This window comes from Punica granatum, chromosome 8, assembly GCF_007655135.1.
Source record: "Punica granatum isolate Tunisia-2019 chromosome 8, ASM765513v2, whole genome shotgun sequence".
Lineage (NCBI taxonomy): Eukaryota > Viridiplantae > Streptophyta > Magnoliopsida > Myrtales > Lythraceae > Punica > Punica granatum.
In genome coordinates this window covers 1,448,308-1,463,815 of record NC_045134.1, presented here as the reverse complement: position 1 = coordinate 1,463,815, position 15,508 = coordinate 1,448,308, and the positions used below count along the sequence as shown (strand labels likewise).

Sequence of the window (15,508 nt, the reverse complement as noted above, 5' to 3'; positions counted from 1 at the left end):
GAAACATGAACCAAATAATTCACAGGTAATTTTCATTCGAAGACGCTGCAAATTCTGTCGCATTATAACAAACACAATCCGCCATTTCTGGCAGAAGCCAGTGTCTAGAATTCCGACAAGGGGAAGAGAAAGGGGGGAAAAAAAGAAAGAATTAAAGAAGATGTCTATATCCCGCAATGCTGCTGCAGCTCACTGTAACTTCATGAGACAGGAGGTTCTTGCTACTGTACTATGCTGTTGGTTGTCCCGCACTATCAAACATTTGCTGCGGCATCACTTTGCGGATCTTCCGCAGTCCGTGCAGCGGCCAGTCTCTCAGCTGCAAGCCTCTCTTCCAAGGCCCGGGCTCCGCGTTCTCTGCAATAACTTTTCACTCAGTACAGAAAAGGCCGTATTCTTTTCGGTAGAGAAACTCTTCAATGCCATAACTATGCTAATGTTTGATCGCAACAACAGAAAACTTGTTTCTGAACAGATCTTCACTCCACTTAGCATAAACAGTACTCATTGCTGGAGTACCAGAGCTTGCTTGCAAGTGGAATTGAGCTTTTGTTATATTCACATGTGACAGTTAGGGCTGAAGGGAGTGAAGAAAGTTACCTCCTCCTGGTAGCCTCAATAGGGTCTGAACCGGGCAATGGGGTGTCTTCCAGGGCGTCACCGTGGGCATCAGTCATAGAATCGGATCTCCCACACAGCATACGGGCAAATACTGATGCAATAGGATTAATGATTGGCCTACATTTTCCATCAGCAGGAATCAATCGGAGTGGATAGGAGGTACTCTTGTTTTTTAAATAACAATAAGCAGGTGTTACAGTTTGGAGGGCTATCGAAAAACATATCCACAAATGAAATACCTGAGAAATTCTGGGAAAAATGAAGCAAATGAAAAATCATCACTTGGATCGCCCATAAATTTAGTCTCTGGCCTCCTCTGTATGTATCTGAGATATATCCAGCTCATATACGTGCCAAATACCAACATCGGAATGTATGCTGCAGGCTCTGGCATGAAATAACTTACAGCAATAGCCACTAACAGCACGATAGATGGAAACCACTGCATAGCATTGAAATTGACAACAGCCAGCCATGAGAAAAATGTATATTTTGAGTAACACTGAGCATTCAGGAGTACAATCTTATTTAAATTTGTCATATACCTTTGCTTTGATCCTCAAGACGGGCAATTCCTGATCAGGTATAATTTGCTTAATGCCAACCAAGAAACCCACAAGGACCCCATGGAAACCTGATACGGGCATATACCTATACAAGTTGACAAGATGAGAAGACGCAAATGGGCATCTAAATATTCCTCAATAATAAGGTATGTGACAGGATTCATGAAAGCTGCCATAATGATGATCTATGATGATCCATGCAAATCCCACTCGCAATAGGAAATAATTTAACATATTTTAGTATCATTGCCAACAATGGATGTGACATCCTCGAAGAAAGTGAAGGACGGGCTGAGGTGTAGCAGCAAGATAAGTAACGCGCATCAGTCGCGATATTAAAATAAGCAAGCTACAGATATCAACTTCTTCAGGCACTCACAGGTAATTTTCTTCCCTTGATATGTAGTACAAGGCGATGGCAGTGACGAAAACACAGAGAGAAGTAAAAAAGTTTACTACGAAAATGAACTTCACGAACTCCCTAGAACCCCATATAGGTTCCAGAAACCTTCCCATGAATAGAAGACCAATGACGCTGGCAATAACCTGAATAACAACCACAGTATAGAACTGTCAAAATAGGAAACTAGAGACAGGTAAAAACTATCACAGGAAGCAGTAGGTCTATAATGCATACCCCATAGATCGATTGCTCGATGTAACCTGCAGTTATAAGATTCCAAGCAAAAGGAATTGTCCTGCAACCAGTAAACAAACCAGATAAGGCCTCAAAAGTTTAGGAAACCAGATAAAGCTTGCGAGCATCAAGCATAAGCCAAATTTATACAAAGCTAGGAACTTCCCCAGTCATCACAGACACAGGACAATGAAACCAACAATCTGTACTGTACTAAATTCATTAGTTTGCTGAGGCCTATGACCTAAAAAGCTAATCTTGTAGTCAGAAACAATGGCGAACCAATGTAGCTGAAACAAGTCCTTTTTTTTACCCAGATCATCATTTGGAAAAAGAAGTTCCCGTCACTACGATCTGACAGTTCAGATTCAGATCGCAGAATATTTCCACGAAAAATCCTCAGTCCTCCCCACTCAGCTTCCTCTCTGAAGCTCCACATTATCAATGAGACGTCAGGAATAGGAAACCGAGTGCGGGAGCTTCCACCACAGACAGCGAATCTCCTAGCCACAGAGATAGAGCAAATAGAGGTTCTTGAAATCGCAAAACCAGCTGAATTAAGGGTACCTAGCAGGAATCAGAGCCAGGTAAGCGACAGCAGCAGGGAAGATCTGCACCGCGGCGTGTCCGCCAACAAGCACCACCGCCAAGCCCTTGCAGAGCTTAGTAAATCCACCATACAAGCCCGTTCCCTGCGATTCCAACACCAAAGTATCAGAATCAAGTACAAATCCACGGCCTGTACAATGCGATCCGGCGGGTTGAACACGTTAGAGAACTTACTCCGGCCAGGGAAGCAGAACTCATGGCGTCAGAACTTCGATCTGGGGAAGCTGCTGATTCCTCGATTAGGGTTTACGGGAAGATTGCAGAGAGGCTTTTGGGGTTTCGGATTCAGAGGAGGAAATAGAGGGGGAGAAGGGAGACGATTGATTGAATTGTTTCTCTGGTCACCCCCACCTGCGGTGAAAAACATGTACTTTGGATTTAATTTTGACCGTTTTAATACTCGATTTATGGGAAAAGGAGAAAAAAAGAAATTATTGATTTCAACTAATTAAATTTAGCCCAAAATAAAATTGTATTTTTGGAGTATAAACTAGGTTAGTTCACCCGTGCGATGCACCGGTCTAAACCTTAGTTTTAAAACCATAATTTTTACGATTTATTTGTTTCTATAATTAACTTATAATCATAGAATATGTGTGCAAATCTAAAGTTATTTCTGAATTTTTTTGAATAATTAATGAGAATATATACGCTTATTATGCATTCAATTTAGTAAATATATACGACAACTTATGAGATATATAAAAGGATTTGGAGAAGAAGATTAAGGTACATGAGCTGACAATAATGAAGGGTAGGAAGATTACGACATTCATTTACTCGAGAACACTTCTCATCACAATGCTGAAGCATTTCACCAAGGGCAAAGATTTGATTAGACCGGCTGTGACTCGCTTTGCCACTGCTTATCTGACTTTGGGATGCCTCTTCGACAATAGAAATGCTCTAAGGACAATGTTTGCATCCAAGCAATGGAAAGGGAGTCGATTTGCGAAGTTAGAAGATGGAAAGTATGCTAAACGTGTTATTATGGATACCAGATTTTGGAGTAATGTTAATACATGTTTAAAGGCTGCATATCCTCTCATTAAGGTCCTCCGCATGGTGGATTCGGATGAAAAGCCCGCGATGGGCTTTATTTATAATGAGATGGAGAAAGCTAAGCAGAAGATCAAAACAAACTTCAAGGATGATCGGAAGAGGTAAAATTATTTATAAGCTGTTATAACTTATATGCTTAGTCTTTACTTACTTATTTATCATTATATTTGAAATTTGTAAGTATCTAATAATGATTTGTTTCATGATTTTAGCTATGATCCTATTTGGAAAGTTATTGATGAGAGATGGGAGGTTCAACTTCATAGGCCTCTACATGCTGCTGCTTATTACCTGAATCTCCAGTTGCATTTCTCTTCTGAATTTAGAGCTGATAGAGATGTTATGCGTGGATTATATAAGGTTATGGATCGGATGCTAGATGATGAAGAGAGGGATAAGGTTGATTTGCAGCTAGAGGAATTCAAACATGAAGAGGGACTCTTTGGATTCTCATCTGCAAAGTCTATGAGGTTTAAGAAGACACCGGCAGATTGGTGGGAATCATATGGTGCCGATACCCAGAGTTGCAAAGATTTAGTATAAGGATATTAAGTTTGACTTGTAGCTCTTCGGGATGTGAGCGTAATTGGAGTGCTTTTGAAATGGTATTTTATGAATATGAATTTCGTTACCTTATCAGAATTCATGTTAATATATCAACTAATTGTTTTGTTTTGCTTAGGTACACACAAAGAGAAGAAATCGGTTGCATCAAAAGAAGATGAATGATTTAGTACTTGTGATGTACAATTTGAAGTTGAAAGATAAGAAGATCAAGAAGCAAGTTGATCTTCAAGTAGAGGACATTTCTTCCGATGATGAATGGATTGTCGAAGATGAGACAGAGAATACCGCAACTTTAAGTCATAATTTTAACTTGCGTTCTCTTGGTCGTGGAGATGATGGTGATGAAGAAAGTGAAGGTATTCAAATTGGCGATGAACATGCAAAGAATATGCGCACACAAGAGCATGGCACGGTTGATGACTTAGAACTTCCCGAAGAAGATGAGTTTGATATTTTGTATGATGATGATGTTGGTGATGATGAATATTTGGATGAGATTTGATCTATTTGTTCATTTTATGTTATGACTTCTGACTTATGTTGTTAACTTTTTATTTCGGGAGTTTGAGTTATGATTTGAAATTTTGGACCTTGAATTTCGATAATTTGTAACGATATTTTGTGTTTTTATCATTTTATGACTTATTGTTGATTTGTTGGTTAGAATTGCTTTTTTTTGCTCAGGAAAATATGTTACATATATATATATATTATTTTTTTTAATTACAGGTAGAATCTTACGATTCACGATTCGAATCGCGATTCACGATTCTACGACCCTCGACCGATTCTAGGTAGAATCGCGATTCTGAAAACCTTGATAAGAACAGAATTAGAAAATTTGATTGATGTTTTTTATAATTAATATATGGTCTCTTGGAAAATGTTAATATAAATAATACCTTTTAAAAAAAACTCATTTTTATTGGAGAAAGTACAAAAATTCTTGAAGTATATTTAAGTGTTTTTATTGTTGAAATTATGATAAATTATTGATACAAATATAAATCATACATATATATATATATATATACGTACATGTAAAAAATAAGGGCATCTCCCTCTTAAAGGCCCTATAATTTAATTTATGGAGTAAACGTCGTGAAACTGATTCCCACATCTCGAGCAATTTGTTTGGTGCGTGCATGTTTTTGTTTTTCTTAATACGCTAATAATGTCAATTTTAAAAAATGGAATGGACCCCTTTTTCTTCATTTGAATGTTCATAGGTCCTTGGTAAGGAAAGTTCTCTTTTCTTTTTTTAAAGTTAATATCTATTTTATTAATTGGTCAAATTTCCCATTTAATACATTTATCTTAATCTAGTCAGTTTGTCATTTTCATTCAATTAAATTGAATTGATGGGGCTTATGTAGATCTTCATTGGTTTTTGGGATTTTATGGAATTCGTAGGAATTTTAATGAATCTAGTAATGTCTAAAGAGAATTGTATGAATTGTTTCTCGGTCACTTTCCTGTGATGAAAAGCATGAACCTTGACTCTAATTTTGACCGCCTTAATCGATCAATGGTAAAAGTACGAAAAAAAAATATTGATTTCAACTAATTAAAGTTGCCTAAAACAAATAATACTAATAAGAGAAATTTCCGTATAGTATACGAAAATTCTTTTGAATATATATATATATATAATTGTTTTTTCAGTGCATATATTTTGTTTTTTCACACTATACATTATTAATTTTGGGCCCTTAAATTCCCCTCAATTTGATCTGAACTATCCATTTTAATAAGTTTTAAAATTTTAAAAATACTCTTTGAAAAATCACGATATTATCCATTTATTATATAAAATGTGATTTTTTATTCACAATTATTTCCGTCAGTTTTCAACCCCATAACAGATTCGGATTACCATATACTTCCATCCCACCATTTGGATTTTATTAAGGGGGCGGCAAGAGCTTATTTATTTAATTAACGTTTGTTTATTTGGGGAAAATTAAAGATTTCGGTGTGCGTTTTATTAGTAATCGTGTTTTTTGGACTGGCCTCGACAGGAACCATCTCTGCTTGGCTTGGCTTGGCTATCTGCCTGTGCTCTTCTCCATCATTATCGTCATCAAGGAGGTATATTTGCTTCATGGGCTTCTCCACCATACCGATTGTCCTCAGTAAGTGCACAAAGTTGAGCTTTTGCTTCCGATCTTGCACGGGACTTTCACAAGCTGTGATTTTTCTGGTCTAAACCGGAATGAAATTGAAAAAGATTTTGTGGGTTGGTCGATGTGAAGTTAAAGGGGGGGTGGGAAGAGGAAGAGGAAGGGGTGTGAGTGTGCTAACCCGGGGTGTCTAAGTTTCGTCCGATTAATTCTCGGGACTCCGTAAACTCCTGACGATGCACGGAGCGGGTAATCACCCCAAAAAGCGTTTTAGTGGCTCCAAGGGGCTGCCATGCAGGGCAGAGAGGAAGGGCAGAGGGGCAGCTGTCTTCATGGCAGAGGGTACTCCCGTCACCTTAGTTTGTCCAATGAATTGTTTTCTTCTCCGTCTTGCTTTCTTTTGTGTCCAGTGAATAGCCTTCCCACCTCTGTCTGCAGACTGTTGATTGCCCAAGAAGCCCAAGCCCCCGATGTTAGGTGACCTGAAGTTATGCATGAATCAATCAAATGCACCTTCCTCCTCCTTCACCACTTCTTTTTATCTCTTATGAGGTTAATGATTTGTAAAAGCATAAACTGCTGTTTTTGTTCTCTTGCGGGGTTCGACTATGGGATTATGGCCGATGACATGGCACTTCCTCACTAGTCCATACACGAAGGCTAATTTGTAACATTATTGAAAGTTTTTTGGATGAAAATAAAAAAGTGAAGTATAAAAATACTTTAAAAAATATGTACAATGAACGATCCATATTAAATGCGAATCTAAGGGTTCATATTGATTTTTATTGTGTAAAAAAAATCAAAATTATGCAATGTAGAATCTGGGTTTCGATTATTATCGAAAATTAAGGACGTAAAAAAGAAATAGATAAAAAAACGGAATGTCATGTAGAATCCACTAATAAATGAAAAAACAAGAAATGCAAATACCCCTACGCAGCCCGAAGTTCCGACCCAAATAGGCCCAATGGTGATCACACAGCCCAAGACCCAAGTTCTATATCCTGTCAATAACCGTTCTTTCTTTCTTCTTTTTTTTTTTTTTTTTTTGTCAACAACCGATCAGCCTTCCTTTTTCACCTGAACTATAATTATCGTCTTTGTTTTGATATTCCCACTTTTACTCATTCGGATCAATCAATCAATCTATATATATAAAGTCATCCCCATGTATTAAATGGGGTTGGAAAAGAAAATGTGAAAATAATATAGAGGTAAAATAGTAAAAACCTTACTAATATGTTGATATACTATATATACTTTTAAAGAAAATATTCAAAGAAGTATGAAAGAATATTTCAATCACTTATTGTCGTATTGTTAATAAATAAATATATTCATATTTTTTAAGAAAATAAATATTCCTTTATACTTATATGTAAACTTATAATTAATTTTAAAAAATTTAACAATTATATAGACTAAATTAAGTAAAACTCACATCCAAGTGATTAAGACATTTTATCTGAAAGTGTTCAAATTTATAAACTTAATATATGGAATATAAGTTATAATGAAGGTGCTGAAGCAAATAATGAAGTTTAAAAGTTTTGATGGACTCTAAGAACATTCAAATAAAACTAACAACTTTATCTTAAAAAATTTAAATTTTGAATTAATTTTTAAAAATTAAATTGGCAATTGCAATGAGGTATATATTACATGAATTTCTTTATTAAGAACTTTTATATATATATATATATATATATATATACTCTTCCATTACAAGTCCAAATTTATCGCATAACATTTTGCATGCTAATATAAACTATAAATTCATACTAATTATTATTTACATATTCAAATTTTTATAATAAAATTTTATTTATAAAATCCATGTAATGCATGGATCCAATAAACTAATATGTATATATATATATATATATAGTAAAGTAGAATTTGAGCATTTAATGAAGTGCATTAATAAAAATAAAATCTAAACTATTTGGATATATATATATATATATATATATAGATAAACATATCTAAAAGTTTACGATTCACATGTATTATACCTATGAGTATAATGGTTATTATAATGCTTAGTAAAGCAGAATATAGTATGAAGTATTATAATTAATATTGGTGGTTTAAAAAATTGTTATAAATTATATAAAACTTTATTCTTTACAAAAGTTAATAAGTTATTTAAGCTTTGTTTGCTAATATCAGTATTTTACTTAAAACTATAACAGCTAATAAAAATTGTCACAAGTTAGTAAATCGACTTATTCAAAAATTACAACTATATAATGAAGTAAAAATTATATGAATGGACTAATATTTTTATTGGATTAAGAAAAAAAAATTCTTATAAAAAATTAATATTACGTAGTTGTATGTTTTATCTCTTTCTAGAAGATACTATGATAATGCAAAATGTGTAGATGAATTATGACACTTGTGCATTTTGGTTTGAGTCTCGGAGCCGAAGCCCATACATATTCCACCACACAAAAGGATCTCCATATCCACACAAAGATCCCACGTAGACATCCAAAGGGATTGACAGATATGCCACGTGGCCCAATGACGTGCCTAGCCCATGGATCATGAGCCAATGATAATCCACATTCAGATACTCCCCCCCATATCGCTCTTCCCTTATACTTCCCTCCCTCCCCATTGACTCCTCTCTACTTCCTTCCTTCCTTCCTTCCTCACGGTCCCAAATCTCGGGAGAAAACTTCCCTTTAATCTGTGTTCAGTTCTGGGGAAATGGCTTCGAACACACTGATGAGCTGCGGCATAGCCACCTCGGCCTTCCCCTCGGTCCTCTCCTCCTCCAAGTCGAGGTTCGCCACCTCGATTCCGCTCCAATGCTCCGCCACCAGCTCGGGTTCCCGCTTCTCCATGTCCGCGGACTGGATGCCCGGTCAGCCCCGGCCACCCTACCTTGACGGCTCGGCTCCCGGGTAAGTGGACAGCTATACGCGATGTTCATATGTAATTATCTCGTAAACTTAGCTTTTACACTATGGTACAGTATATGCATATGTAAAATGTTATAATGGGACATCCGTCATTCTTGATGGAATTATTGGTGTATGAAGAATATATGATTGATTAAGATACATATTCTCTTGTTTCTGTTGGGCTCAGTGACTTCGGATTCGACCCGCTTCGGCTCGGAGAAGTTCCCGAAAACCTCGAGAGGTTCAAGGAATCCGAACTCATCCACTGCAGATGGGCCATGCTTGCCGTTGTAAGTTCTCTTGTTCTTCTCCCCTAGGTTCCATCCGTAATTTGCGAAATTCTTGTAGTGTGCTTGTTGTTGTAAGAAATCTTGTAGCTTTCGAAAACCCGACGGCAATCAATTCGAGCTGGGTTGGCCCATTAAAGAATAAATATCTCCAAATCATGGATTTTTTTTTTCAGTTCACGAAACTCAAATCGAAGACTTTATTTGGGGGAATAATTGCCAGATGGCTTTAACCAACCCATGATGAGTGTGATTCTTGTTGTGTTGGGACATATTGCAACACAATTTCATGTGTGATGTAAGCATTACTTTGATTGGACCTTTAATTTTCTGTTCTTGGGTGTAGCCGGGGATATTGGTTCCGGAGGCCCTGGGCCTAGGCAACTGGGTGCAGGCTCAGGAGTGGGCCGCTAAGCCAGGAGGCCAGGCTACCTACTTGGGCAACCCGGTCCCCTGGGGCTTTCTCCCCACCATCTTGGTGATCGAGTTCCTGTCCATTGCCTTCGTCGAGCACCAAAGGAGCATGGAGAAGGACCCCGAGAAGAAGAAGTACCCCGGCGGCGCCTTCGACCCCTTGGGCTACTCCAAGGACCCTGTCAAGTTCGAGGAGTACAAGGTCAAGGAGATCAAGAACGGTAATTATAACAAACAACTCCTTTTAATTAATCACGTTCATGCTCGATTCTTGCATGTATGTAAGTATTCGGTTCTTTTATGACTGCAGGTCGATTGGCGTTGTTGGCATTCGTGGGTTTCTGCGTACAGCAATCAGCCTACCCGGGCACGGGACCTCTCGAGAACTTGGCGACTCACTTGGCTGACCCATGGCACAACAACATCGGGGACGTCATCATCCCCGGAACCCTTTCGCCCTGATTTGTTATAATCCCTATTACACAGTTAATCAATCTCGTGTTAATTAGATCAATGTTAAGTAGTCTCCGGTTATACGCTCTCTAGCTATCTCCTTGTAAAATTCCATGTAATGATCATCGCGAGTAATTAATTTTGCCTCTCCTCGTATGTGCTCGTGTGTGAAATTGAAATTCGAGAATTGAATGGTTCCGGTGAAAGGATCAATCTCCTTAATTTATTCAATCTTGATGTTGATTTCGGACGATGATAATCATCTCCTCCGATCGACAATAAATTGACATTACTCATCACATATCACATGTGCATTATTCTATCTAATTTCCTCCGAGCCCGAGCAGTAATCGGTCTCCTCGGGCAGCGTTTATGTATGATAACAAACACAAATCTTGCCCCCGCCAATTGGGGAGGGAATACACTCATGCCCAGTAAGCTTCGAACCGTAGGCTTTCTGGCAAGTCGCGAGGCATTCTTTCGGTTCACACACATTGACTATCCGGAACCCCATGGCTGTCTCTGGCCCGACGATCGCAAACATGACCACGACCGCGAGAAGAACCCACCCGATAGTAACAGTCGATGATTTCGTCATCATTCTCTCTCTCAATCTAATCACCGATTATCTCCCGACTCGATGATACTGTTGATTAGATGAGTTATGAATTTCTTGTGTGATAACTCAACATGGAGACACCTGATTTTATAGTGTGCTAAATTAATGAGAGGTTAAATTGCTTTCCTTGTAGATTGTCATGTCAATTCTCTGTACTATAGAATCAGAGATTACTTTATACATCACTTATAGGTGCATACGGTAGATTCTTCATATGCATATAATAAATAATAAATGTTATAACCAACCTGTATTTTTTTTTTTTAGTAAAATAAGGAGGTGCATTAAAATTTAATCATCCATGCACAAAGCGCTTACAGATCTTAGGGACTGAAGCCCCATAATATCCTTGAATAAAAGCTTCCTAATAGAATGAGGGGAATGAGGTAAAATAACAACGCTATTCGATAACTCAGCTCCTAAGTTAGCAAGGTGGTATGTACATTGGTTGGCTTCCCTATAGGTATGCTTCGGGGATGATGGCGTCAAACTGCTGGCATAAGGTCTTGCAATCATCGATCAGATTTGTTAGAGCCATGTTGGAGGAGTTCCCCCCATACCCAGCTTAGGACCAACTTCGCATCGAGTTCAACAATCAAATGGTCAACTCCACAGTCTCGAGCAATTATCAACCCTTGTCTAAGAGCTTTCAGTTCAGCAATAGAGCTTGTTGCAGGCCCTAGATTCATCCTAAAGCCTACAACCCAGTCCCGAATGAGGCCTCTTGCGCCAGCCAAACCAGGGTTGCCTTTCGAACACCAATTCGAGTTAAGTTTGTGGAAGCCATCTGGGGGTGGTTCCTAGCATACTTGAATGATCGAGTTGGGCATTGAAGGTGGCTTGGTTTGAGTTACATAAAACTTAGTAGCAATTTGGATGGTGTGCTCAATCAGATTACTGTGAAGGGTTTCGAAGAGAATATGAGTGCTCCTGTTTTTCTAGAGGTGCCAAATAGTAAAGGCGAATTCGTTTAAGAGGTTCGCCGTTTGTTTCCTTTAAGTAAGGTCTTGAGTTCGAGTCTTGTGAATGAAGAAAATCTACGTTATGAGAGTTTTAACCATTAATGGGTCAATTCGGCTCGATTGTATTAATTAAGATCCATAAGACTTTCGGATATCAGTGTTCACATTAAAAAAAAAACATAAATGTTATAAATGTTGTTTTCTTACTTTTACATAGTTGGTAATGTAATGATAGATTTTTGTTTCTTTCCGTTTGGAATCCATAAAAATACAAGCAGTCAATTCGATTGGCAAGAATTCAATTGAATTCTGCTATTCAGAATGAAAATGACACTAGAATTACTTAAAAGATCCAAGATTTGCATTGGATTTGAAATCCTGCCAAATCCCAGAATTCAATATAATTAGAAGGAAAATCTTTAATTTTTAATTTTTAAAAACACAAATCTGAAAAGAAATAAAAAAAATATTGAACAAAGAAAACGTACGTAGCTAATGGACGTACTGCATGCCATGCATGTATGTATTCCGCTGGTATCATTACTTTTCAAAATTAAAAATTTTCACAATGACCCAATGTCAGTTCCAACTAAAATATATTCTAATGTGATCAAAATTTCATATTGTCGATTCTCGTAGATCCATACCGTAATCTATAAATATCCTCTAAAGAACTTTTATATATTTTCGAAAAATTTCTCAAAATCTCATGTTCGTAAAAGCACATATCAACGCAAGAACACCGGTATTTTCAAGGAGCATTTTCACTTTTCCTTTGTACCTTTTTAACATTTACGCTCCTCATACGTTTTTTTATCTTCAATTCTAGCTATAAGCATTCACATGAATTATTTTTCTATCCATTATAAAATTTTTCTGGGTTTGAATTTGTTCAAAAGCGTAGTCTAAGAAATGTTAATTGGTTTTAATTTATGGTTATTTCAATGAACATGCACGTAGGAAATTATGAGAGATCTAGAAAAGAATGTTATGATATTTGCAAGAGCACAAATTCTTTACTTGATCATAGATGCTCGTGCTAAGCAACATGGATCTCGTACTGAGAAGAGGCTTCCTCAACCGAGAAGAGAAATAGATGCTGTTCGATTAGAGTTATTGGGCCACATGCAAATACATGATAATTCACGAAATATTTTACGATGGGACCTAATGCGTTCAACCGATTAGTTGAAATTTTTCGAGAAACGGGGAGACATAGAGATACTAAGTTCAGTTCTATTGAAGAACAAGTAGCCAAATTTCTTCACATCTTTTTCTCATAATGTAAGAAATCGAACCATGGGTCTTTTCTTTCGTCGATCTAATGAAAGCATCCATCGTCACTTCCATAAAGTACTTAGACCCATTATATAGCTCGAAGATCATTTTCTGATACAGCCGGATGGACCAACAATCCCATAGGAGATACTATATAGTGGAGGAAGAAGTTGGAAATAGTTGAATTTCTTCTGAATGATCCAAAATGAGCATATTTTTTTCTTGGAATGTCCTCCACATCTACGATGTGACTGGTTGAGCAAGAAGTTGGGTTGAACAAGGTGTGGTCTGTTTATTTTTGTTTATGAAGCTTAGGATTGGTTCTAAGAAGTTATTTTTCAATAATTTCTTTGTTATTTTGACATTAATATTATTTTTTTCAATAATATTATGTTGAACAAGCTCAAGTTAATTACGTTTAACATACATATATATATAAACTGAATTTACTAAAATTTATTCAATAATTCATTTCAATTCTAATGGGTTCCAAATAAGATTATTCAATTCATTTGAGTTAAATCCATTGATTCTCCAAACAGCATAATTCAATTACAATTGAATTGAACTGAATTGAAATCAATTGATTCTCCAAACGGATATATTCTTTTTCTCCCATCACTTGCTCTGTGGAGTAGTGGGCCTGTCCAAATAAATGATGGGCCTCACTTTGGGCCTCCTTCCGTCTAAGTAGGTTGGGCTAGCTGGTCAGATCTTAAAAAAAAAAAAAAGTCTGTCGGGCTATTGTTTAATATGGGCTCCTCTGCTTTTCCTTAATTGATTTTAATTGAAGAGTAATGTACTATTAACCTCTTTAACTAAGCCGAAACACTGAAACAATTTTTTCAGGGTCTAAAGATTACTGCAACTATGTATTTGGTCAATCACGAACGTGAAATGATAAATTCAGTGAATCTTGTAAAAATGAGAACTAATATCCATGATATATCAGGTTCTTTTTTCTTTTTCTTTTTTTTTTTACGAAGAAGAATGTAGAAGAACAATATCATGTCGATAATAAGTCGGGTTGCGTCCATCTTCCTCTCCTCCCCCTAACTGTTTCAAAGCAATAATTGCTTGCTCTTGTTGTGTAAAGAAAATAAGTTGTTTGATGATATTGAGGAGATCCGACTTATAATTATAAAGCTCTGTTTGGTACGGTGGAAGGAAATTTATAAAATGAAACATAACAAATTTGAGAGAAAAATGGTAATTCTTTGAATTATAGGAAAACATGGTGGAATATAATTATAATCTGTATACATGTTTGATAAGATTAATTTAAACAATAAAACATGAATTTTCATTTATATATTTATTTATTTTTTTGTTGATAAAATCTGTTGGATTAGTGGAATCAACATTCCTAAACTTTTTTGAAGGAACATTTATTTGATCAAGTTGAAGACAAATAGTCGTTCCTATGGAATGATTATTTCAATTTTACAAACGTAACCATATAATGAAATTGAGTGAAATAAAGGAGATAGATTGATTCTTTTCCACTTCATTCTATCCCATCATACTAAACTGATCTAAGAGAAGAGAAAGCGGCGGAAAATAATTACAAAATAATAAAACGACAAAGTAAATGAATTGATATATAATTTAATATTATAATATTGTAATTTGTATGGAAAGAAGAGCTGGGACAGTGAAAGTAAAACATGCGTGTTGATCGTGTTAAATTCGAGGAAAAGAAGAGAGAACTATATATACACACACATATATGTATACAATGTAATGTAATATAATTATACATGAACAAATAATGATAAAAAATTAAGATATATTTTTCTTAATAATTAAAGAAATTAACAATGAGGGGGCTGGGTTCTGAGCAGTAGCACATGACTGTCTGATACAGACAACAAATGTTTGAAATGTACTGATGATGATCTCAAATTCATCAGGTAATGTAAATGTAATGGATGTATGTGAGAGTAACGGCTGCTTAATTCCTCTCTGTTTGAATTTGTGAAGTTCGAGGTCTCTTGCTCCCTGTTAAAGAGATGGAACTTCCTCAGAGTAATCCTGACTAAAGTGACCCACTTCCCAGCTGCTTACACAGACATCAGACACTATTCATACATATATACATAGAAAATAATAATAAGAGGTCGTTAGTTATATTATATGCATACAATGAGCTAGCAAGATAGATCCACATTGAGTACAATTAGTCATTTATATAACAATTAATCTCTAGTTAACATATAGTCGGAGATCAGGGCGATGAGATGCATGGGAGTGACTGGTCGTGAAGAGTTTGAGCCAGGTAATCGTAGCTCCGGGAGAGGGCAAATGCTCATGCTCATAACAATGTAATATCATATTCATACCAACTTGAAAAAAAAATAAATTACGTCACATGCTGAGCCCGTTTAACTGT

The 15,508-nt window shown here is 36.4% G+C and overlaps 3 protein-coding genes across 3 annotated transcripts; 2 read left to right on the top strand and 1 right to left on the bottom strand.

Annotated features, from left to right (window-relative positions):
* Window positions 1-6: 6 nt before the first annotated feature.
* On the bottom strand, window positions 7-2,797 carry LOC116189385 (rhomboid-like protein 19). Its single transcript, XM_031519042.1, has 8 exons — window positions 2,608-2,797; window positions 2,392-2,516; window positions 1,825-1,885; window positions 1,567-1,733; window positions 1,167-1,272; window positions 861-1,063; window positions 601-738; window positions 7-357 (listed from the first exon to the last, which is right to left on the bottom strand). Exons 1-8 carry the CDS (start codon window positions 2,629-2,631, stop codon window positions 255-257), a joined length of 927 nt encoding a protein of 308 aa, XP_031374902.1. The 5' UTR covers window positions 2,632-2,797; the 3' UTR covers window positions 7-254.
* A 383-nt stretch (window positions 2,798-3,180) lies between these two features.
* LOC116187749 lies at window positions 3,181-4,564 on the top strand. Its single transcript, XM_031516673.1, has 3 exons — window positions 3,181-3,596; window positions 3,708-4,032; window positions 4,178-4,564. Exons 1-3 carry the CDS (start codon window positions 3,181-3,183, stop codon window positions 4,562-4,564), a joined length of 1,128 nt encoding a protein of 375 aa, XP_031372533.1.
* Window positions 4,565-8,779: 4,215 nt separating this feature from the next.
* Window positions 8,780-10,463, top strand: LOC116215914 (chlorophyll a-b binding protein 6A, chloroplastic). Its single transcript, XM_031551725.1, has 4 exons — window positions 8,780-9,103; window positions 9,291-9,393; window positions 9,737-10,025; window positions 10,115-10,463. The coding sequence occupies exons 1-4, from the start codon at window positions 8,907-8,909 to the stop codon at window positions 10,264-10,266; spliced, it is 741 nt and encodes a 246-aa protein (XP_031407585.1). The 5' UTR covers window positions 8,780-8,906; the 3' UTR covers window positions 10,267-10,463.
* Window positions 10,464-15,508: the final 5,045 nt, after the last annotated feature.

Bases quoted from the DNA above. Each gene is read 5' to 3' on its own strand.
- LOC116189385 (XM_031519042.1), bottom strand. From the start codon at position 2,631: ATGAGTTCTGCTTCCCTGGCCGGA. The intron at 739-860 runs GTATTTCATTTG...TGGAAAATGTAG, and splicing joins TTTTTCCCAGAATTTCTCAG to GCCAATCATTAATCCTATTG. The intron at 358-600 runs GTAACTTTCTTC...AAGTTATTGCAG, and splicing joins ATTGAGGCTACCAGGAGGAG to AGAACGCGGAGCCCGGGCCT.
- LOC116187749 (XM_031516673.1), top strand. From the start codon at position 3,181: ATGAAGGGTAGGAAGATTACGACATTCATTTACTCGAGAACACTTCTC. The intron at 3,597-3,707 runs GTAAAATTATTT...TCATGATTTTAG, and splicing joins TTCAAGGATGATCGGAAGAG to CTATGATCCTATTTGGAAAG. The intron at 4,033-4,177 runs GTATAAGGATAT...TGTTTTGCTTAG, and splicing joins CCCAGAGTTGCAAAGATTTA to GTACACACAAAGAGAAGAAA.
- LOC116215914 (XM_031551725.1), top strand. From the start codon at position 8,907: ATGGCTTCGAACACACTGATGAGCTGCGGCATAGCCACCTCGGCCTTC. The intron at 9,104-9,290 runs GTAAGTGGACAG...TGTTGGGCTCAG, and splicing joins CTTGACGGCTCGGCTCCCGG to TGACTTCGGATTCGACCCGC. The intron at 9,394-9,736 runs GTAAGTTCTCTT...TCTTGGGTGTAG, and splicing joins GATGGGCCATGCTTGCCGTT to CCGGGGATATTGGTTCCGGA.